This window comes from Antedon bifida, chromosome 9 (assembly GCF_963402885.1).
Source record: "Antedon bifida chromosome 9, ecAntBifi1.1, whole genome shotgun sequence".
NCBI lineage: Eukaryota > Metazoa > Echinodermata > Crinoidea > Comatulida > Antedonidae > Antedon > Antedon bifida.
In genome coordinates, this window is record NC_136234.1 from 16,851,285 (window position 1) to 16,877,423 (window position 26,139).

The 26,139-nt window shown below is 32.3% G+C and overlaps 2 protein-coding genes across 2 annotated transcripts in view; one reads left to right on the plus strand and one right to left on the minus strand.

Moving 5' to 3' along the window:
- LOC144851613 (rab3 GTPase-activating protein non-catalytic subunit-like) overlaps window positions 1-26,139 on the plus strand; it is a 194,146-nt gene that overhangs the window by 104,434 nt on the left and 63,573 nt on the right. The window lies entirely within an intron of this gene.
- On the minus strand, window positions 18,377-24,390 carry LOC144851628 (gonadotropin subunit beta-2-like). The gene is made up of 2 exons (XM_078709190.1): window positions 24,068-24,390; window positions 18,377-18,738 (listed from the first exon to the last, which is right to left on the minus strand). The coding sequence occupies exons 1-2, from the start codon at window positions 24,305-24,307 to the stop codon at window positions 18,526-18,528; spliced, it is 453 nt and encodes a 150-aa protein (XP_078565316.1). The 5' UTR covers window positions 24,308-24,390; the 3' UTR covers window positions 18,377-18,525.

The window sequence follows — 26,139 nt, forward strand, 5'->3', positions numbered from 1 at the left end:
TGATTGTGTTCCACGGTACCCGAATAACTGCAGTGATCAGCAAATTGTATTCTTTTTCTTTCTAGGCATTTTTGGTATACTGTTCTTTTTGTGTTTTTAAGGCGAACGTAATTTAATAAATTGACCTATTTCCTTAGTGATTTTTTTGGATTAAAATGTGACTAAACTCCCTCTACTCGAAGAAACGCCAAGCGCCAATCTGTCCGCACCCCCGACTCTTACAAAGTACTGTAATCGAATAAATACGGTATTACAAAGAGGGCGACATTTGATTGAAATTGGAACAAAAAATGCGTAGGCGACGATCAGTCATGAACAATGTGTTTGCTGCCCTCAAATCTGTACTACACACGGAATACTCGCGTTTATTTTTCGAGTGGCATTCTCCAGTCTGATGCGTCATATTATAACATTATGTTCTGCACGAATATTACACGCGTACCGTATCATACACGAAATGTGTAGTATACTATAATGTAGATATTCCTCAATTATGAATGATAACCTATTAGTAAAGCATTTTACTTTGATGTAAAAATGATTGAAAGTGTCCAAAATCCATTAGGCCTACTAAAAGTTATTAAATGTATGATTGAATGAGATAAGCACTTAATCACAATAGTCGTTTGTGCTGCCGAAAGCTACCCCTACCAACTCGAAACCACCTATTTGGTTTGTCAATGAATATGAAGTGTGAATATGTCGACTGCTGAGACACTTACAAGAAACATAGGCCTACTTGTGTAAAAAGGAAAAAACCTTGGTCTAATAGACAAGAATGTCCGGGAGTCTAATATAACATTCACATTTCTCCTTTCAAATTTTAATCTGCCCGTAGGCCTATAGTAAGTTGAATACAATTTTAAAAATGTTCAACAATTTTTAAAAATTTTATTTGCGTTTGAATTTATAAATTCTCCAGGAATTATTTACTTTGCAAAATTAACCATTTCAATAGCAGATGTCTTTTTGCCATTTCCCTAGCTGTTCCTGTTATGATATTTATCTTAATTGGATCAAATCTATTAACTGAAAAACATTTGTTTACGGACCTAAATTAGTGTATAGAGAATGACTTTTTGATGGATTACTGTAGAAAAAGTTTTAGTCATTTTAGTTCCAAAGAGCATACACAAAGGTACGGTTCATTCAAATACAATACTCCCACGTCGTGAAATGTCTACTTGTTGAAGATCGTATAATGAAGCCGCCAGAGGATATGATTTCTAATGTTTTCTAAAACATAACATTAATCACATTCATTGTTTCATTAAGCAAGAATGATGTAAGTTTTGTGTGTTATATGACTGGTATGACGCGAATTGAAAGTTTAAAGCTCTGTCCACACGACACTATCAAACTAGTTTGACAAAAAAAGTGTAAGGTGCCCAAAAAATATGGTGGTGATATGACATCATCATGTCCATATATGGGCACATCACATAAATGTGAACTTTTTTTTAACCGAAACCTCTAAATAACCCGTCTCTTCCCCTCCCCCTTTGCTCTCTGTCCCTCACCCGCCCTTTTACATGTTCTGAAGTTTTCACAATCTCTGTTTTACGGTCCAATTTATCTATAGTTTCACAATTTAACCATCAGGATTAGATATAAAAAGTACAGTAGTACCGGGTCGAATTTAGAAAGAAATTTAACATTTAATCTCGCTTAAAACAGAAACATTACGATGGGCGGCCGGGCCACATTTGATTATATGGTTTTCTATAACTAAGACTAGCTGTTTCCTCATATATGTATTTTGATTTTCAATTTGTTTTTTAATGACCTATAGCAGTAATTGTTTACATTTTTTTGAACATTTTTTCAAAACAATTTTAAATTGAAACGCGATTCAGCATTTTTGCTGCCATGTTTTAATTTTTTTGTTTTATGAATAAATAACTAAATACCAATGAATAATAGCTTTTATGATCGAACAAGGTGATCAACTGATTAATTGGGCACAACCTTTGGAATGATACGTTTAGCCGTTGGTCACATACTTAATGCATTGTGTACGCCAGAGCACGTAATTGTGAATTACACCAATATGATACATTTATTTTTACTTTATTTCGAAACCCAACCAACAGCAAAAAGAAATTCGCCAATAAAACAAACGGATACAAAAATACAAAAACGGATACAATACATGTGATGATAGTTCGCAAACTTGATGTAAATTAGCATTTTCATCGACAACTGCAATTTTTAATTTGTTGGTTTAGATTGAAACTAATAATAAATCCTATGATTGGTTTTAAATTTTCTTTGAACAATCCTAAACTGAACAAAAACGTGAATAGAAATCAACACAGCTCGATCGACTATTTAGTGCCACCATGTTGAGGTCCACTTCAGTTTACCTAGAAATTGAATACATTTTTTTGAAGACAAAAATGTCAAATTTATTTAAAAAGGGTAATTCGTAGCACGAGTTTAGGGTATCGCATGCAATACTATAGCGTAAAACATGCGTAACCAATGTATTTACGTGTACTAGACAGTGACGTCATTAACCCCACTCACTACGTCTCGTCCTTTTGTGTTTAAAAACTTGGATTCGATTCGAACATATGAGTTGTTGACAGAGTGGTCACCATACTGTTACACCACGAGACCATACTGGTACTCTTTTACACATATGGTGATGGGAGAGAACGCCGTAAGTGGCTGCAGGGCACGACAAGACCCTTAAGCTTGGTTTCCACTAGCGACGCAACGCAAAGACGTAACGCAACGTAAGTGGTTTAACCAATCACAAGCGATAGATTATTCGAACAGTGCCTTGTCATTGGTCAACTTGCTTGCATTGCGCGTACGTCATTGCGTTACGTCTCTAGTGGGAACCGCTATTCAGAGGAGAAACATTGATGCATCTAGTCCACAGCGCATTGAGCACTTTAGTGGATATGTGCGCTTTACAAATCTTATATTATTATTACCCCTAGTGTGAATTATATAAATGGTTACGTATAAATAGTATATTTAAAAAAAAGAGTATATCTGTTTGGATTAATGTCCTCCGCATAGAAAAGTTGTAATCAACATGGGGTTATCGACATTTGAATGTTATCTATTTTGAGTGATGGCGATTGATGAGATTAATTGTCATGTTCCTTGTCTTGTTTACTTTATCTTATTGAGTTGAGGGACACAATCAGGCGTCGCGCATTGCATTTTTAAATACAAGTATTCATCAGAATTTAGAGATTCCATGTAAAATCGTGATTGAATATTGTAATCAGTGAGTACAGTAAATTTGTGTACAGTGCGTGCTACATAATACTATATGTCCCTTTATTATTAGGAATTCCCCTTTATTAGGAGTGCCTCTGAGTAGTACGGTAGGTGAATTGGTAGTGTTAAAACACATTATTTCCCTTCGATAAGCCGTATAATTGTTTGCACGCCGCGAGGAGTGGGTCTGTTCAGGTTTATTTACTCGGGTAAATTAGTTTCATGGGCCGATTAGTCGCAAATTTTGGTGGGTAAGTCATCAACTTACCCGGTTAAATAGGTTTCATGGCCCGAATCCCGATTATAAGTAATAAGTAAAGCTCTGTCAACACTATCAAACTAGTTAGACAAAAAAAAGTGTGATGTGGCCAAATATGGTAGTGATATGACTAAATATGATGATGATATGACATGATTATGTCCATTGGCACATCACATTTTGTTGTCATCAACTTATCCGGTAACTAACTAAGCCTGAACTTTTTTTCTTACGATAACATTATTCTTATTTTACTAGAACTTGTATGTCATTTTTCTTTTGTTGTTTACACAAGTAGGCATTCTGTCATTTATGAACAGCCTGTAATAATAAAGGTTTAGCATAAACATAACATACACCATTTAAATTGGACAAATAATGTAAATTATTTCGATAAATATACTTTAAATAAATCACATACTGTTATAGTACTATCAAGATGATAAGGCACAAAAAGTGATTTCAAACTGAATTGAAGTTATCAATTGTGACAAATAATTTATACAGATGTCGCGTCGGTGACAATACGAAGGAGACATTGCGTAATTGTGTATTTTGTAGTTTCACTTTCACCCATCCTCATACGCAGTTTAATATAAACGTTTCGTGTTGTCTTTATTCGTGGTTCACTTTATAACACAAACATACCGTAAATCTTCTAATTGTAACCCACCTTTAAGTCAATCCATAATAATAAAACAAATTTGGTTGAACTCTAACTTTATTTTATAAACTCAAAATCACTCGATCATCCCCCACTCCCGAGATTAACATGCATTATTTCCGTATTTTCAAAATACGGCTGCATCATAAGTTTTTGTGACTCTAATAGTAACACACATGGGTTACTATTGAGTAGTGGGTTATTATTATAGATTGGCTTAAAGGTGGGTTACTATTAGAAGATTTACGGTAATGCTTTTAACACTATTTTTTGCTGATCGCGTAACATTAATACACGCGTGTATGCGCGTACTGTCACGCGCCATCTTATTAAGTTATAATTAAAAATGGTGAAAAATTATCTGCAATAGGTTCTATTGAAATGATATATCACACGTCACTGCTTCAGTCACTTTAAAGTACAATATTAATTAGAAAAAGGTTATTGTTAGTTAGAGTGAGTGATGTCATAGTCTTTAGGTCTTTGGAAAAAAAAGACCCAACGTTTCCAAAATGCGTCATTTTAAATGTATCAATTAATACAGTATTAAGGAGGAACGTTGTAATGTTTCGTGAACAATGCTTATATCAAAATAAACATCCTGAAATATACGTGTCAGATTGGTCTGAACGCAGTGCGTAATCAATTTTGCATACACGTCATCCGCATCTGTCGAAATGTACTATAAAACGTGGTTAATGGGCTAGTGAGTGTTAAACCACTTTACTTGGACATTCATCAAACAAATTTAAGGGACATTTAAAAATTAATGATGTCCAGCAGACTGGACCAATTAATTAGACCGCAAGTAATTTTGGTCAATGTATTTGCTTTAGTAAAAATATTATTATTAAAAATAAATAATACAATATAAATGAATTTAATGTTACATTCAAATACGATTAAAATAACATGTAGTACTATAATTATACACAATACTATAACTCAACAGTTAGATATCTCGCAGTATCTTATCAATCAAACTGGAAAGGGCATTTTTAATCCACGCAGTGGCGCTATGACTGCTCTACCCTGCGTACCGCATGACGTCATAAAACATTTGAGTCAATAAGAAAACTGGATTCGCGGACGGACATGAAGGAAAAACGGCGCGAATCAGAGAGCAGACAAGCTTAATAAAACTGACTTTCCCGTGTATTGTCATATTAACTGACTGTCAAGATTGATTGCTACTTGAGGGATATACCTATATGGTTGGTTTCTTCAAAAGAGAACTCTTTCATCATTTTGTTCAACTAAATAATCACGTATTAACTCATTCCTGCACAACAGAAATCGACGCTTAACAGGTTAGTACAAATTAATATGTTTTATAACTTTTGTCATCACAGTATTCATATATCTAGATACATGGCCTGCTGATTCTTACTATAAAGGCCTATATATTTTTACACTGAATATTCGTAAGGTCAGTAGGCCTGAGTGTTGAATGTATATCAATTTTTAGCTAGAGTAGGACTGGTAGTCTTTTGCCGTATTACGTTAACAAAATATCTCATGCATATGTTGGTTGTTTTAATTACTGAAAACCAATTTCTACTACTGTACTTAATACCATACCTTGATCACTAGGAATAGTCACGCTATGGCTTACTTTAATAAACAATCGGTTTAAGAAACCTAGGCCTTGCAACAATTAGTATTGGGCCTATGTTTAATGTTTGCCAAATCCCCAACCGCACTAGGTTTTAAAGTCCAACTAAGATATAGAACCAACATTCGCCAAAAATATTATATATAATATGAGTATTATACTATAAACAAAATGTTGACCTTTTAAAAATCATTCTTTTCGCGTTTTGTGGAAAGTTACTTTATGAATATAAAGATTCCAATTGTGTTTTATTCAATCGTTTATGTCCAAAATGTCCTTTCTCTAAAATGACAACATCGTCAGTAAAAGATGCTTTAGGGTTGATATATACTTTCATGTTCCATGCTATCATTGGATGAGTGTACAATTTTCAAGTAAATTATGATATATGTTTTATAGACGTGTGTGTGCTATATGTACTGAACGTATTTCACATCAAAATTCAGATTAGAATTCTCCTTTGATGTTTTGCTTGGAATTGGCGCAATACAGTTATTTGATTATTAAAATTAAGGTGCATTTAAAGGTGTTTAGGCCGCCTAGTTCCATATATAAAGAATTAGGAGGAAATAAACCGGAAGATTCTTCCGTAGCCGGAGGGCGGACATCGATGTGTATATATTTATAGACATGGGTTAAAAGGTGAATACAACTTAGGACTATATTACTAATGGAAACCTAAGTAAAGTAATAGATTTTGAACATTAACTAATAGAATGAAAGACTATATTCCTTTCTTGTTCATTAAATGTTCTGCAAAAGTGTAAAGTGTAGTTTATTTTTAAGATGATTGTTTTTTTTAATATGGCAAGCATAGGCCTAAACTTCTGCAGAGCATGAAATAAAAAATTGTATTTTTTTATAGGCCTTAGTTTGTGTTTGGGTAATTGTTGATAACTCTCAGATAAAAATGTCCGTTCCATTTTCATTGTGACAATATACACCAGTGGTATACCACGTCAGTCCCATTCGTTAAACTCTTTCCTTTTTAGATTTTCCAAATCTATAAACTTATTTTTGCTGTAGTTATTTTATATTTCTTGTGCTTTAGTACGTGCTTAAATTGAATCTAGGCTGATAATTTATAGTTTGCTCTTCTATACTGTATGCCCAATCATATTTATGACCTCAAAGGTAAATTTAGAAGTGTTTTATAGCTTTGGCCATTTTTACTGCGTTTTCTATTTTCTAGTTATAAAGTGTGACATTAAGGATAACATAATTTGGTACCACATTTATCAAGTTTACTGAAATCATCGAAATTGTTTTCACTATCGTTAAGTTATTAATATTATTTATTATTTAAAGTGGTCAATTAAAGTTACTACTATCCAAATGCTTGCTTGTTTCCAAATGGCAGCGGTTGTTTCCAGAACTTTACTAGAACGAATTTAATGGAAAGAACCATTCGATTTTTTTTAATGAATTCTTCTTTTAGTATAATTATTTTTTATGAAGGTCTAATTAGAAAAATACGATGAGATAATGTCCATTGCATGTTGTAATGTTCTCAGTTTCGGCCGTTGTTCCACTTTTTCAGCTACTGTACGTCATTCTATTTAGTTTGAAAAGCGTCGAATCATTTTTATGAGATTTTTTTTTATTTTTAAATTAAATTACAAAACATTTACATAATAAGATAACAGAAAAAACGTGTGATAAAGAATGCTGTATTCTAGTAAACCAATATAGTTTTAGGACACAATCTCATTTTAAATAAGCGGGTCGAAGTTTTGTTCGGTTGAAGAATTGCTGTTATTTTGTGTCGGAAGTTAAAAAAGTCTCCGTGTTCTGCTGAGTTTTTTTAAAATTTCAACAAAACAGATAATACATTCAATATCCTACATAAATCTGGTATGGAATCCGATTGTTAAATTGGAAAAATAATGGTATAAATATCAGTAACTATATTAGACCTAAAAAAATTAAATAGGAAATGCCACAGGCCAGACAGAAAACATATCAAATAGAAATCACCAATGATCAATATTGTTTTATATGTATATTAAACGCAAATGACGTTATTTTTTTAGGCACATCAATCAAAGTGTTATCATCTTAGCTTTAAAACGCGTTTTATCCAAATGATAGGAAACGCACCTGCCCGCATTAAAATACCTAATGAAGCTTAAGCAATGTTTGCTTTGTCTGTTGTAAGTTACCAAACTCAACCTAGAGGAAACAGAAACATAACCATCAATTACCAATGTCTTTTATAATTAAAGTTGAGTAACTTTAAGGCGAGGCTCCTTTGTTTAAATCCTGTATGAGTCCACCCCAGATCTCTTTATAATATTAGAGCAGTAGAGAGCCTCTTTTCTGTTAAGCTCGGTCTACACTATTAAACTAGTTTGATAAAAAAAAGTATGATGTGCCCAAATAATTGTAGTGATATACCCAAATATGGTAGTGATATGACATCATCATGTCTATATATGGGGCACATCGCACTTTTTTGGTCAAACTAGTTTAATAGTGTAGACAGAGCTTGTTTTGTATTTTGCTTGTTTTTGTATAATCTCGAACGGTTGTTTTGTATTTTAGTATCCTGATCACACGCCGGAAGGATAAGATATTTTTTTCTCAAAAGGAGTTGTTAGCCCATTATAATCAAGATGATGGAATTCTGCACTTCATTTCTTTAGTTGGTCAGTTTTTTAATTAAGATAAAGTACATGGTGTATTTTCTGCATTTCTTTTGGGAATGTCGTGTACTTTATATTGAATCGATTTTATGGATTTATGAATGTACTTTGTTCATAATATAGATTTTAAATTTCTCAAATCTACTTACGATATTATTAAAATAAATGATGTGATAAAAATAGAAGTTTCAAAATATTAGACCTTTAGCTATGATATCGGCATACTTGGATTTATGAATCAAGTGCCCCGGATTAACCGTATTATGAAATTTAATTAAATGTTGAGTATCAAGAATTTTACGAAAACATCGTTTTGATAAAAACGTTTATTAAAGGGCCTAACTGTAATGTCAGGACAAAAAATGTTTTAAACTATCCTATCCTTCATTTATTTTCTAAAGTTAAGCTCTGTCTACACTATCAAACTAGTTTGACAAAAAAAAGTGTTATGCCCAAATTTGATAGTGGTATGACATCATCATGTCCATATATGGGCACATCACATTTTTTGTCACATAAAGTTTGAAGTGTAGACAAGGCTTTACCGATATACAAAATGATTTTAGGAATCCGCATAAGATGCTTGTACCACTGTGCATAAACCTTCTCAGAACCAACCCTGTGGATCATACACAATAGATGTGTCCCTGAATAGGGGTGTCGCAATGGATTGGTTCTACTGTATTACAAATCTGTTGTTAGGACAGAGGTTTTTATCTAAATATGAGATTCGTTGTAATAGAAAACAGTATACTGCTGCTTATTAGCAAAGCATTGATTTCGAACACACTTCATTTGGAGAGCTAGTCATCAAATCAAGGTCACTTTCTACAATTCCATAAACCACACTAATAGCCGATTCGATCTTTAAGATGTTTAACTAATGGTACTATTATTGTTAATTTGTTCCATTTTTTATAACCAGTAAAGTGGATAGACGTGATTTTTTAGTGACTAATTTTGTGTGAATTGTTTACCTAAATACCGGAACATGTCTTTATACATTAATGGGCGTGAACTTAGCTGTGTTAGTTGTAGATCAAATCAAAAGGATGTCTGTCTGAACACGACTTGTCTAATTGATATAGCAATATAAGTAGTAAATTAATGTAAGTGAAGTGGTATATTAGGATTGATGTGACTTTTCGTGAGTGTACATTGTGAGTCACTTGATACTGTGTTCTAAGCCTACATCCATTATCATTCATTACCAATAAAAACGTCGTTTTTGTCGATATCTACAACACCATAAAATACCTAGGCCAACTGTTAAGAATTATTAGATATAAAAGAAGTTTCACAGATTTATCAATTAAAATCTTTTTATAACAATTTTTTTTGTTTACCTTAATGTTACTAAATTATATTCCTCTTCCGTTTTCAGAATGCAACTTTGGCGTGTCATACACTGGTTGTATTTGCTACCTTTGGTGTTTCTAGTGAGTGCATTAATAGCAACCTCGTCACACGGACAGGCTTTAGGCTGTTCAATTTTAAAGAATACACAATACGAAGCACATAAGCACGGCTGCCGGACACAAATTATACGAACAGATACGTGTGGAGGCAGATGTCACACGCATCAGGTATAAACAACAAATATATATACATTAAAAATGATTGATTATCTCTCATATACTATTACCTCAAGTTGCGTTTATATTGCAACATAGTACCACAGTAACGAATCATTCATATACGTTGTGACAGAACCAGATGTATCAACACTATAATGTCAAGCTTTCTTATTCTACTGCAGTTACTGCAGTACCTACACGTTTTACTGCGTATGATTTTAAACTTGTCCGATGTAGAAGAAAGTCACTGCATCGGCTAGCATATTAAATAAACTGCAGTAGAACAATTTGTACATGGTCCGTTACTATCTTTTAGGACGTGGAAATAATTACCATACCCACATAGACACAGTTTGTATTAGTCTGTTTTTATCATCACCATCTAAATATGCAAATTTGAATTTGCATAAATCTCTGTGTGATGAAAGTTCATTTTAGGGTTGAAACCGTTGATCAGCGTGGCCGATAGAATCAACAAGTTAGAACTTTTTAAAAATACTGTAACCAAAACCTTAATGAATATATGAAATACATTACATTATAATACATTGTTTTTTTTCAATCTTCTATAGGTTCCAAGACTTGAGAGACCTTTTATCGATTCAGACCACAAGTTATGTTCATACAGTCGCGTAGAATGGAAATCAATTCAATTGAACGACTGTGACCCCGGTGTGAACAGGACCTATTCGTTTATGAACGCTAAAGCCTGCCAATGTAGATATTGCAATAGTGCCTACACGAACTGTCTTGGAGTTTAGGTTAATTCAAATTATTTTGTATTTGTTTTATTTAGCTAATAATGCAATATGTAAAATATATATACTAAACTGGCGCATGTATAATCCCCCTCAAATTGTGGAGTAATGAAATGATCATTTGATGATCGACTGGTTGGTTGACTCAATACATAATTGGTCCTCGGATGTAATCCCATCTTGATCAAGTGGTAGGCTTAAGCTTAGTTCCCACTAGGACGCACTGCATGGACTTAAGCGCTGACCAATTTGACCAATTACAAGCAATGGATTATCCAAACTGTCGCTTTGTCATTGGTCAACTTAATCACAAAAAAACCCGATTTAACAAACATGCAGAAAGACAGTGAAAAACAGTACGAAGGTTCTATTTATAGAATTCATATCACAGTAGTACGGTACGTTTGTTACTATTAATGTCGGTGTAGGTGTTGTCACGATTGGGATTCTGTTTCTACATTTGAAACTGGTACATTCTAGAATTAGACAGTAGTAGATAGGGACGAATTCCCATCATATGGGCTCATCTGATAAGGATTTATACTATTTACCATATAAATGTTATATTGTTTTCTGTTGTATATATTAATTATGATAACGTAATAATAATACTATTTCAAATTTAAAAGAAACAATTGTAAGATATGCTTAATTTATTTATCATCAATTATTGGCAAACATTGTACATTGTAAAGGTATCGTTAACTTTCATTGTTATCTTACACTGTCATGCATTGCGTTAGTATTGATGGTGTTTATTTTGTGTACTATATTGTTTAGTATATTTTGAAAATAAACTGACCACTCATTTACAATTAGCTATTACCTTTTCCTAGTGAACGAGTTTTTCCTTTTAGTAATATTATTTATCTTTATGGCGGTTTTTTTTTGCTAAAAATAATATACAGCGTTGTTTACAATACGTTTTAATTAATTTTCCAATTTTATGTTTTAACCAAACTCCAAAAAGAGAAAGAGTTGTTATACATGATTTCTATATTAATCAAAAAATACGTATAAATGTATTTTAGACCAACACTTTCCATTTCTAACTCAACCTTATATTAATATCTTTGTTTCTCTGCCCGAGGGATTTTCAGTACACGTAGGCTGTACCGTATATAGTAATTAACAAAATAGGCCCATATCAAGGTTTACGCTTGGTAAACTTACATACAAGGTCTTTTATCTTTCACAAATCAACAAAATACAATAATCATATCAACCAACACACACACCCACGTGTTGTTGTGTTTCTTTTATATTTTAAAATAAATCAAAAATATTGTATCAATCACATTTGCAAAAAAATTGAAAAGATGGCCGTCTTCTGATTATTTTTTTTATTATTATTATTCACATACTAATTGGTCTTTTCACTTTTTAAAAAATATTACGATATTTTGGGTTTCCTGTATAGTTTTAGTATTTTAATAACGTAATATTGTTGACGCGGCGTACAAAGGCAGTCTACGTAACGCGTACATTAGGACGTTGCGCGTATTCTTCGATGTGTGTCACTAACAACGTCAGCCTGATGTGATGCTTTCTTGTCAATCATTTTAAAACAAAATGACAACAGTCGATACAATTCAGTAACATTCTAGACTAGTCTGCAAAAAAGCTGCAGTCGCAGTAACTTTCTGACCTAATGCCGTTTAATTATAGACATGTCGACGTCTATCGTAACCAACCTACACAATGTAATATATTAGTTAAGCCTACATTAGAATGATCGAAGGATAGATGATGCTCTCAAATTGACATCTGCGGCAATCTAATCCAATGAGCTATAATTAATACTTAATATATTAAAAATTTCACTTTGAACAAAATATTCACCTGCTCTGGTTGCTACAAAGGTGGGAGTCATTTATTTAATCATTATTTATATCATGACAACCAAATTCAGATAATAATAATAATTATGAGATATAACAATTCCCTCTCTGATTAACCTTAGCCTAGTTTAGATCCTGGTAGTAGAAAAAGAAAATAATTATGATTAACTTTTTCTAATTTAGTGTTAATTAGAGTGGGGTTGGGTTAATTCTTATCCTGTACCATTTTAAAAATATATATCCGGTTTAACCTATATATGCTGGTAATAAAATCAGCATTGTCATTCAATTTTACAAAAAAAGAGAGGAATATTATTGTTTACGTTGAAAATATATTTATTTATTTGGATATACACCTTTAGATCGATGGCACATTTATAGAACGTGTACGACACGAATATTACACGCGTGTCAATTGTAAATAATTGTTCATCAGTATATTAATCATTCCTTAGATTTTACCAAACCTATTTGTTTTTTTTCTTTCCTTAATCATGCTCATAAATCATCCACCAATCAGTAAAAACTCCTAATATCGCTTTTGAAAGAAGGGCCTAAGGCCTAAACTAAAATACAAAAAGGACATTTAAAAACATTTATAACCAATTTTTGATAACAAATTCTCCATTAATGAATGTTTCTGTAATGACCAACATGTTTCAAGATGGCAAATATGATATATGGCGATATACAATTTCTATATTTGGTATATATGTATATATTTGTTTTCAACCTTTCTACATAACTACATAGTTTTATGGGACTACAGAGAAAAAAAGTTACAAATAACTGTCATTTTGAGAAGAAGAGAGAAAAGAAGTAAGATCTCCCAAAGAAAACTATTTAACTAGACAAATAAAATATTTAAAAAAAAGTAAAATATTAAAAATAATAGTGTATGTTTATGATCATCGTCATATTTTTTAAAGTTATAGAAATAGGACATTTCTTTCATAATATACTCGTATTTAAGTTGTTCTTCTATCAACTCCCCTTCATCGAAATATCTTGTTGCGTGCCTTTTAAAACACTGACACAAAGTAAGCACTGGCTTATTTTCTGACTTTTTCGAAATAATGTTTTGATAAATCGTTTCTGTATCCGACGGTTAAAAAAAAAATTAAACATACTGTACTTTTACAAACATGTACATTCCGTATTTTATTCGAATCTTTTCCCATCATACACACTTTTTTTATTCTATGACATAGATCACTAATATAGAACACCCAAGCCCAGTACCAATTAGGGTTTTAGGCTGAGCATATTTTCTACCTTCTCAGTAGATTTAATATTATCTCTGTCAAATGAATAAAACTATTTAAATCATGCCCAGTCTTTTTCCGCAATCTAACCGGCTTAAAGAGATTATTTAACGTGATTTATTTACTCGTTTGAGTTTAAAACTATGTCGTCATAACATCTTTCTTTAGTTAAAAAAATCAAATAACCTGGCAACGAACCCATTTAACTTTTTTCTAAACGCTAACATTACCATAGAAACTAGAATACGATAGTGCCACGTCTTCTGGTGAGCGCAATGACGTCAGCTTTTACATTATCTTCTACACCCCTGACAGGTATCGAAGTCAATTGAACCTCATGCATCAAATTAAAGTTAATGCGAAAGTTCGAATAACGCTCTCTAAATGCTGCAAGTCCGCAAACTAATCATTTTACGGGAATTATATTGATAGACGTCAGTAGTATTTCATTGACTGTCTTATTGTTTTTATTGGCATGAAATGATCTGAATAATCATATCATATAATGTAATTATTTTGATGGACTAAATGGAAAATCGTTGTAGTAAGAGTAACTCAGTCGCCAGTTGGTCGTCATGTATGTTGCAACTCAGGAACGGTTAATCAGGAGGTGATACCAAAAGATGCATTGGAATTACTGATATGTTTCAATTAAATGGACAAGACATAGTGGCGTGTTGAAGATTTGGAAAGAGGTGGGTGTTCTTGAAGAAGAGGTGGCTTTGTCTTTGCACGGTGTATATGAACCAATATTACTCAAGTGGTCTTCTCCACATACTCAAAAATATCTTTAACACACATTGAACAAAAATGCGGAACCGCTTTCCCCTTATCTGGACATATTTTTTAAATTTTCGCGTCGTTGGTATTTCCCATCATTATATTATACAATAAAATATCTCCTTTAAGAACACCTCGAAATTCTTATCCCCTGAAACGAACGAGGGTGAATGTACGTTTTAACACCACGGCCAACCCCATTCAGGAGAAACTTTGTTCCTAAATGTGTCCCATCAATATAGGTATATAAATTGCAATGTATTATACAATCTTACATATTGTAATTTATGATACTGTATTGCTTTCCATTTTGTTAAAACCATTTTTTTTCTCAAGAGGCTATTCTATTTTTCTCGTGACAAAAATATATAATCTATAAATCAATCATCATGTCTTCTCAGATTCTTGTATCGTTATATAACCGATGCGTTACTCTACTTAGCCACTGTTATTAAAATCTTCTTTAATCCATCCATTCACTTATTAAAATAGAATACTTGAGTATTTACTACTACTACTAATAATAATGCGTGTAATGCCTGATTAGACAAATATGTTCAATTTATATAATGCGTTTTAAAGCAGAAAGAACATTAACAATAATTTATGCTTTTTAAACATTATGCCAATGGGGCTACTTTGAGTTGAGCCCAAAATGCAGTGTTGTATTTTAAGTATTTTTTTACTCTCTCCTACCAACGTAGTAAGGTAAGTCCCGTGTACATTTCTGAACGTAGGGGAATGAGCTGTTATGAGCTCATTTTACTAATAAGCCTCGGCATTATGTGGTAGGGTGGCTACGCCGCCCTATCCTCCCCAGGTACTCCCCATTTACATTTACAGGGAGTACTGGGAGTTGTCGGGAATTGAACCCAGGTCTCTGTATGACATTCAAGTGTCCTAACTACCCGGCTACCCAACTTCTACCAACGTAATACGACAGAAAAAAAATACGCAACATGATTAATTAGCTATTAACTGATTCTGCTCACCAAGCATCATTATTAGAGTACTACTACTGATATTGCTGTGGTATTAACAAAAAGAGGATAAGGTAAAACATTACACTATGATGTCACTTTAATCAAACCCACAGATTGTTATGCGTCATTTGTGTATAGAGGGCGATATCAACTCTCTTTTGTATGAGGAAAGCCATGATAATATCATGGCTTTCCTCATTTTCCTATATTATAGTCTGCTACCGTTCAAATGATTGGGATTGAGTAGAATTCACAAAACTCGTGATTACTGAATAAACGGTCCTAAAGCGGCAGCAAATGTTATGTTTTTATCAGGCTTTTAATTTATTTTGTATTTTGTGTGAATCTTCGTTTCGTATAAATTGTAAAATTTAGTTTTCTACAAGTTTTTTCTGATATACTGCCCTCTATTATTATTATACTGATTACTGAGTAATTCGAAAGCGCCACTAACTGATAATACTAAGCAAACTTGTTTTGTTTCACCATGAATTTATAGGTCTATGATTGATTTTTTTTCACCAAGCTGGTTACTTACGATTTATTTCGTGTTGGTGTGAATCAGGTATAAATAACATTGTTGAATGTGCGTATTGTCATCTACTACTGTTGACTGATATACTGCCCTTTATTAATATTATGTTAATTACTGAGTGAATTTTCGAAAGCGCCACCAACTGCTAATACTAAGCAAACTTGTTCTTTTTCACCAAGTTGGTTACTTACGATTTATTTCGTGTTAGAAAATTGTGAAATGTGCGTATAGTACTGTATAATCTACAAGTTTACAGATGTACTGCCCTCTATTACCCCTTTCACACCAAAACTCCGGAGTGATCTCCGGAGACACCCCGGGGTTTATGACCAGTCAAAACATCAAGAAACTCCGGAGATACCCCTTTCACACCAACCTAGCAACACCGGGGTTTATAAAATAAAATTGTAAATGTCGCCCTCTATTTTGTTTGTTTACATAGCGACGATCATTAGAATCATTTTAATTGATAATATTTTTAATTTAATAATTATTTTCAAAAGTCTCAGAAGTCATATAATGTTTTATTGATACTACTTATTATTTTCTAGACCCGCTATATATTTTTTACAAATATTCAAAGTATTTTGAGGATGACCTTTTGACCTAAAACTGTTGGTACCTTTCACACCAAAACACCGGGGTGTCCCCGCAGTTCGCTCTCCGGAGAATGTTCAGCTGTTCAACCCCGCAGTTTCAAACTCCGGAGTTGCTTGATTTTACCTTTCACACCAAAACACCGGGGCGTCAACTCCGGAGTGTCTCCGGAGTTTTGCTTTTGGTGTGAAAGGGGTATATTACTGTTAATGTTAATAACTTCGTGAATTCGAAAGCGCCACCAACTGCTACTATTGAGCAAAACTTCACCAAAGAGAACACAGCAGGGCTATCATCTGGCACTAGTTACTAACAATTGATTATAATGTGCACGCAATTCAGAGCTGTTGTAATATAAAAAAAATGCGGATTCATTGAGAAATCATTGAGCGGCCACCATTTATGGAGTGTACAGAAAATGAAAGATAAAACAATGACTCCAAAACCTTCTGAACTCTATATTCGTTTATTTTACAAATGTTCTTTTCAAATGATAACTACCACTAATACCACCGTGATCGTCTCTTCATTCTTATGCTCTCTTACTTTGCCTTTTTTCAATTTTGTTTCCTATTGCCTCTCTTCATAATTCTTTATCTCGACATCGTTATTATTTAATCGCCCTCTATCGCTATTTTAAAGTGAGTAACTTTAAGCGTAAGTTTTAAGATGTAAAGTGCATTGATTATTAAATTAATTTTAGTTGATATTGGAGCTATGCAAATACCTAGTAATAGGCCCTATAACAATATTTAACTGTGTTTTTTAAATTTATTACAATTTAATCAGAGATATCAGAGTTGTTAGATATATTTAAATTAACCGTATACTTCTTAAAATACCAATGTTCGTAACAACATGTTTTCTATTGATATTTTACACATTAAATTTGTTTATATTTTACTACTATATTTAACATAGATTTCATCAAACACTGTAAATGGAATGATAGATTGAATGAATAAACTACAAATTGAGACATTAGGCTAAGACTTTAAGACACAACGTTTGTCTCGTTAACCCAACTAACCCTTACATCGTAACGGTGTCATTGAAATAATAATGAATTAATTAAATTACTAATACATTAGTGTATGCCTTAATGTCACCGACGCAGTCATAGTGTTCGGTAGTTCAGCATAAACTAGGTTCGTAATAAATAACGGAACTATTCTTCAGATTTATGTGTAAGGAATTCTATTTCTATAATAACTTATAGAGCTAAGAATAGTTTTTAACAATTAAGCTTCGCCTACAAGTAGTATTAAACTAAACTATTAATAAAAACCCTTGGTAAGAACTATAAATTGTAACATTATATAAAAGGCACCTGTAGAACGCCATTATAATTCATCATTTTGTTTACTTATTGTCGTGTTACTAGTGTGTTCTTACTTGAGATCAGAGCGGTTTGTAAATTCGTTACGATGTGATATTTATACTGTAGAAATAGCGGAAACTGCCTTTCCTTTATTTCCTAATTATATCACTCACGTCAAACTGAATACATAATTTTAAGAAGTTTTTCTATAGTGTGAATGGTTTTTAAAACAGAGAAATTTCTTCCAAGTTTCTTCAACGCACACAGGACACAATAATATTTAAAGTTGGTTCTATTGCACTATTAAAAACAATCCAATTTAATTATTCGTGCCTTCATATATTGCATTTTAAATCTAGTTTAAGCCCATAAATTACAAAAATATTCTCTGATAGTCAACTTAAAATACATAATTGTAATTTAACTAACAGTAATGTTTACGTAATTAGCGCATTAGTTCAGCGTCACGGTATTTATAACTAGTTCGTATTGACCTCGGTTGACCGCAACGACATTCAAATTTATCTTCATGCGTGTAGTTTGTTTTCACTCCTTTATCACACTTCATCTGGTAGTTTTTCTTCAATGGTACTTCCCTCATAGTTAGCTGACAGAGCTGATGACTCGATTTCACGTAAGGGGCTTCTATATGTGGCTCCTGTAAAGAAAAAAAAAGAATAAATTCTATAATGGTCAACCCTATTGTATATAATGGTATGGCCTTATTTGCATGTTCAGTCACCTGTATACATTGCTTGCTTACAAGGAACTACATCAATCGTATGTTACAAACCAAACATAGTTTTGCATACTCTTAAGCAATAAGAAACCCTCGCATTGGCAAAAGAACATAAGCATGCGCTGTGTGTCGCTTGGCATCGTGTCTTACAATAAACTAAGTGACGTCATGCATTAACATCTTCATTTGCATTTCAGACATCTGTAAAATATGCTGTTTACCTTTACTGACGCAGCTTTACCGGAAACTAATTTTATTTTCAGTTTCCACTATCGTTTAGAAATTGGTAAAATTAATACTAAGATTTTGCTTGTAACCCTAAGGTGGTGTCTGACAGTCTGTGATATAGTACCGTAGTTGTAGTTAAACGGTGCCAAAATATTCAAAGTAAGCAATAACACACAATCGCCTATGACGCGAACACGATTCTTAATCGGATCCTAAGAATCAATGATATTGTTTATAGGACATGTTGAAATGTGAAGCCTTTTTTAAATATTAGCTAGTACGTAGTATGGAATGATCATATGAGTTTGTTGAATGTCACAACGTACAGCACTTCAGTCTAGCAGACATGCACTCAGATGTGGCCATTTACTATTGTGTTGTTTATTTCCTTTCTGATCCAATAGCTATTGACAGCTTGGAATTAATATCGCTGTTGACATTTCGTCAATTAATTGACCAAAGCATAGGAAAGCTTACATTTAAATTATTGGTTTCCGCTCACTTTTTTCCGGTTTGATCATCGATTAAAGCATAGAGCACCAAAGCTATACTGTACAATGACTGTTCGGTTTTTTTAAATAATGGAAAATATTGTTGACAATTGTTGAAAACGGAACAAGTAAATGTGGTTTATGCCTTCAAAATTATCGAAGCGCGCGTAAATTCGATTATTTTTTGGAAAAGTTTGATGTTTTTTAAAACAGTTGTTTTATTATAAATTATTATGTAATATACATTGATTTGTAGGCACATACTGCTACTGACAAGTAGGTGTCAGTGAAAGTTCAAAACTAGTGGTCTTTTCATTAAAATAAATTTAGTTATATAAAGGTCTTTATTAATAACGCCATTATATCATTATATAAAAGACATTTATTCCATTTTAATAGGCGCAAATAAGACATATCAAGAAAGTTGCCGGAGCCAATATCTTTCTTAATCGTATTCCGACTTTTATATTCCGAAAATTTAAAGTAACAGTAATGATATTGAACAGTCGTTCGCCACTGATAGCTAAGACGATTTGTCAATTGTGAAAAAATTGGTTTGAAGTTAACCCTGTCGTAAAGTTTCTAAATTTGCACACATTTAATCATGTTAGGCAATAGTATCAAATAGACATTAATGATCTTATACGCTTCTAGCATTCGTTACTAATGTTTGAATGTGATAAAAACAGTTTAAAATCTTGATCCTATATTGAAGAGTTTACGATTGTGTCCGACCTTATACTTTACAATTATATTGTCAACTTCAATAAAGGAGCATCAGGTTTTTTATCTCTCTATAAATGTATAACGGTATAAAATCTTGATCCTATCCTCTGGAGAGTTTAAACCTGTTCGACCTTACTGTCTCAACTCGATACGGCGTTATACTCTTCCCTTCATAACACTTCACTGTAAAAATAGTGTTTAGATCTTTTAAATTGTTTAAAAACATCTATTTTGTACCCACCTTTTCCACACGTTTAGCTTTTTAAACACGCAGTTACGTGTTTAGCGTGTTTAAAACCTAAACGTGTTTATAGCTACATGTTGTTTTCCTCCACTCGTTTAGCAGTCAAAATGTTTAGGTACGTGTTTAGCGTTGCGTGCATATGATTTTACTGTGGCGGAAAAAAGGTCCACACATGAGCTCCACACATGGCATTTAAACAATCAATCAAACACGTCACTGATGTGTTGAGTTGTATACAGAATACATGTTTAGAATGTATTTATAACCTAAACATGTTCGTATCTAAACATGTTTAAAGCTAAATGTGTGGAAAAAGTGGGTAAAGTACAAAATAGATGTTTAAGAACATCAAACCCACAACCTCTGAATTGCGAGTCCAATGCTCTAACACTGCGCCACGCAAAAGGTATATTTAGTGATCCTTTGATATTCTAAATTAAATTGGAATAGAGATTTTGATTGAAATCAAAAACCTGTATTTAGAAATGATTGTGTTTGGAATAAATTGAACTTCATTTACACATTGATGAGCCTAATATTATCAAAAACTATGCGTAAATAAGTTAAGTGACGTTTTTATATAAACATATCCGACAGTAATTATTTTTATTGCGAGGCTAACTATTCCTTGTGGGTATAAGGCAATAGCAATATAGTTCTTTGACATTTTAATAAAACTCTATAGTGGACATTAATGATATTACATACTAATTTTAACGTCACAGTAATTGTAAAAGAAATTGTTAAATTGATGGTACGCCGTAGGATTGTTCTTCTGTATAAAATTAGTATAAAGTGAATAGAAAGAAAATGTAAAATGTCAAAAGATCATAACAGGTTTACTTAAACATGGAGGTTTTATCCATGGTTTGAAGCGGTATTGGCTATGGAAAGCCATTAGCGCCAAACTGAAATTCAATATCGAATGGAAAACAGAATCATGTCCACATTATTGAATGTTACCATATGTTTTTAAATCTAATGACTAAAATTAGTTTCATGTGATTTTTATTTATGTTTTTTTTTGCACGAGATATGGAACGAAGAGTAAGATTCCTTGGTTTATTCTACTTCCCGTTTTTAATTGTTTAAAAAAACGAAAATGGCATTTTGTTTTTGGTTATATAATTTCATAAAGATCCTATTTGATTTGTTCAAATTATGTAATGTTATTGCATTTCTTTAGACGACTTCTCATTATCAATTTCTTCTGTAAAAAAAAAAGCTTGTCTTCCGTGTTGTTCCATTTTATTTTTTAACACAAAAATTCATTTTTTTAAATCTGTAGATAGGTTATCTAATTTTCATAAAGGTCCTTATTTATGTGTCAAAGTTCAAATGATGTAATGTTATTGTATTCTTTAGACATACTTCCTGTCCTCAATTTCGTCTATAAATTCTAGAAATTAAGACACTTTAATATCTTCTTTGAATGTACTTAAATGGTGCAGAAATTAGTGCCAATCATTCCCATTAAAGTTGTTTAAATTGGTTAGTTACTCAATCCATTTCTTTGATCGTTTTCTTAATGAACGTAATGTAAATATTATATCAATTTAATCTACTGTTAAGTGAGATTCAATGTAGCCATTATTAATTCAAATTTATTGTCTGATCATTGTGATTGGATAATAATGTTTGTGTTTCTTAGCAGCGGCGTCACAGTCATTCACTGGTGCCACAAAACGTAAGCTGAATTATTCGATAATTTGACAACATTTGCATACTATTATAGGTTTAGGATACTTTAGGCCAAAATTGGAAAATATGGAGGATGAACTGACCTCTTTTGTCCCTACTGGCATATTTAACAATTTCTCAAATTAAATATTGCAAGGTCCTTTTTTTTTTTATCCCTGAACTAATTTTTAACTGCAGGTGTTCTATAAACATTTATAATATTTATTCTGATGTCTGATGAATACTTTATATTTGTTTAGCTTAAATTAATAATCGACCGGTAATGGCTGTATTAGATTTCTTTACATTAACAAATTTATATAAACAGGCATTAAAGCATAAATGCATTGAAGAGAGGAATTAAATTGAAATGAATTGCTATCAAAATGACATTAAAAATTAAATCAACTTACTAATAAATGAAATGAAAAAAAATCATTAATTATAATCATAATTTTAAAATAAATATGTAATTATCAATTTTTCCATATGAAAGATTCCTACCTAAATGAAAAAGAAACGATTTTGTTTCCAAAGTTGCAATATTAAATAAAGTTATTGATATCAATGATATCAGCATGCAGTGAGGTGGATTATGGCACAGGGGACGCTAGCACCAAGAGCCTAGAGGACCTTTATTGGCAAAGTGCGCTTTGTTATTCTTATTATTAGTAATGAATGTTTAGAATAGACGGTTTAATGGCAAGTGTACCCCAGAGTTATGGAATCTCACCTCGTGTATGTCCCACAAAGAATATCTCTATGGCGGTCTTAAGCTCCGTCTACACCACCATTAAACAAGTTTGACAAAAGAAATGTGATGTGCAGTGCAAAAGTTTTGATATAAGTGCAGAGTTTTAATAAGGGACGAATGCTTTGTCCTTTGCTTAGAGAGTCAATGTTTAGAGTTAATAGAGATTCTTGACGTAGGCCTATATGTGGCAATGGTGAAGATTATCCGAAAATCCTTTTTTTTTATCATCTAATTTGCTTCTACTTATTACTAATATTCACTTATTATAATAAAATACAATTATTGTGAGAAGATGTCAAATGAGTACGTTGCTGTAGTAATAGAGCCCATCATAATGAATGTCGTTTATCTCCATAAACTTGATAAAACCAGGAAATTGTATTACATAAGAGATTTGTACAAGTAGTATAAATTGATCAAGTGTTGTCTGTTCATTCTCATGTATCATACATTTCTATATTGCAAAAATAGTACAGAAATTGAATAATAATAATAATAATGTCATTATTGTTGGTTTATATCAATGCTACGATGTGTTCAAAATTGTTTTTTCATCTAGTTCACAACTATTTGATAACATAAGGATGTGTTTGGAAAATAAACCAACAGCTACAACTTATAAAGCAAGATACTTTATTGTAAAATTATAACTAGTTAAAGCAACAAGAGTGTACAAGATAAATAAAATAGAGATATAAAAGAAAGTTACATGTTAACAAACAATGTATTATGCTATATATTGTATATTGATTAATCTATAAAATACAATATAAAAAATAATACAAGACCAATAAACAAAGTGTTTATTAATTTTTTTTTACAGATATATGGATATTAAGAAATATGAAAACCACATACTGTAAGTGAAAACCCTATTCAGTTTATTTATATATATACCGCGTTGCGTTTTGCGCATATTTGAAAAAGCACTGTGAAACAAACGAGTGAACCTAATAACAAAGCAACATTTATAACAGACCTACTTCCAAAATTATTGACACTAACTCAGTAATCTACTGTACTGCAGTAACGTAACTACTGTACTGCAGTAACATAACTACTGTACTGCAGTAACATGATTCATTCAATATCCTTTTTACTAATAACGTTAACAGAATGTCTTACCTCATAACTTAGACATCTTCCGATGCATTTTGTTGTTTCGAGGACGGTAAGGGGACTACACCCCTCCCTCTCCACCACCGTTCTCATCTTGATGGGCCTGCAGTATTTGACCACCGGCTTAGACGCAAGGTCGCTGACAATCTGTAAAAACTTTTCCATTCTTTGGGCATTAACTGGTTCCATAAAAACAAGAAACGTTGCCATAATAGCCCATGTGCGTATCATCTTCATCGTGAACATTGTTTTCGATGATGCGATAAAAAGTCCAGTCAGTTGTCCTGGTAGAAATCGTTTTAAACTTACAAGTAACTGTTCAACATGTCCTGCTCGTCACTATACTATGACGTAGGCTGACGTTTATGAATTCATATTCTGAGTGCGCTCAGTTCAGTTTCCCAACAGTCAATGCCGTTATATAAAACACTATCAAAGCCGAGATTCCATTAGTCTTATCGTAACAATTTTAAATCCCATCTGTTATTTCTAGAGTAAGAAACGATTTATAAAAAAGCCGGCTTTGACTAATTTCTCGATATTACTTGGTCAAACCCATACGTAAATTCATCTGTCTAATTAAACGCAATTGAAATGGGCAGAAATATAATTAACAAAATGTTATTTTACAACTAATCAAACGCAGTAATATCAATCCTAATTATGGTTGTTATTGCATGGGCTTTCACTGAGTTAACTGCTTAAAGTTGGTCGCTTATTGTTATCGTTATACTAAATTTATTATTTTAGCTTCTGATCTCCAATCTTGAGGTATATTATTTTATACTCATAGAGTTTATTAAAGATAATTATAGTAGTAAAAATATTGATGGTAATAAATTTGTTATTAATTTGACATTGATTGGTTTGTGCCTGGGGATATATTTAATGGTATATGATTATTGAAAGTAGACAGGCGAGTATTCCATCCCTTCCCTGTGTGTGTTTCTTGGTTTGTCTGAACATGGAGGTATAAATCTTTTTTATACCTCCATGGTCTGAAGAAACTTGTTTTTCCATTAGGAAAATCTGTTCGCCCGAATCAAAATAATAATGAGTTCTGATTTATTGCTCATTGTTCGAATCACAAAAAGTGGTAGCTCCCCTATTATAGATATATTGACCTGAAAAATGAAAATGTTAAATTGTTTTTGTTGAATATGCCATTTTATTGTCACATAATAGTTTTTCACTTTGACCAAAAATTATTTACCTGAAAAAACTGTAATTTAAAGCAAAAAAAGTCAAATTGGCTGCCATCCAATAGATTTTTGGTTGAATTTAACCATTTCTTTTGTCATTTTATAAATGAAAACATTATTTTTTCTGGTTTTTTTTTCTACGGAAATGATTAACTTTATTAAAGTCTTGATTTGATTAATCTTAATTTTTATGGTTTTGGGAGACAATACATCTTTAAGGGAACACCTTCATAAAATGAAATTAATTAACACTGTCCTTCTAAATCGTTACTAACCCATGGTAAAGCCCTTTCCTGGTTTATTGCCTAACTCCATTTTGAGATTTTTTTCATTCAGAAGAAACACAACGTGAGATTTAAAAAAAATGAATAAAAGAAATGCTCGCCATTGTAAATCGTAAATAAGCAATTTTGATAAAAGGATAAAACCTACTGAATGCTTATTGAAAAACAACCCATTTATACATGAATGTTTATGCAGTGTCGGTTAGGGCTTTTCTTTTAGTAACACTCTTTGTGAGTATGCGAGTTTTGTGGTGAGAGAGTAGGCCTATAATGATAAATCAATATACGCATGCGCATAAACCAACGCTGTCGATTCGCATGAATACATTCGACAAGTGCTGGTGTGATGTCAAAGTTGATCATTAAGAGTATTTAAAAATAGGTTTAGAAAAAATGACCACTGGAATTTGATTAATTAATTACTATTAAAAAACTATAAATAGATAGGTTTTAGTAAGCTTCAACAAGTGACGAATAGTAATCAGCGCACTGTGCATGTAATGTATTAGTATGCCAATACATTGTTTCGTGTAATATCTAAATGACGCCAAAGAAATCAGTTTAACGCACTGTTGACGGTAAACAGTTATTA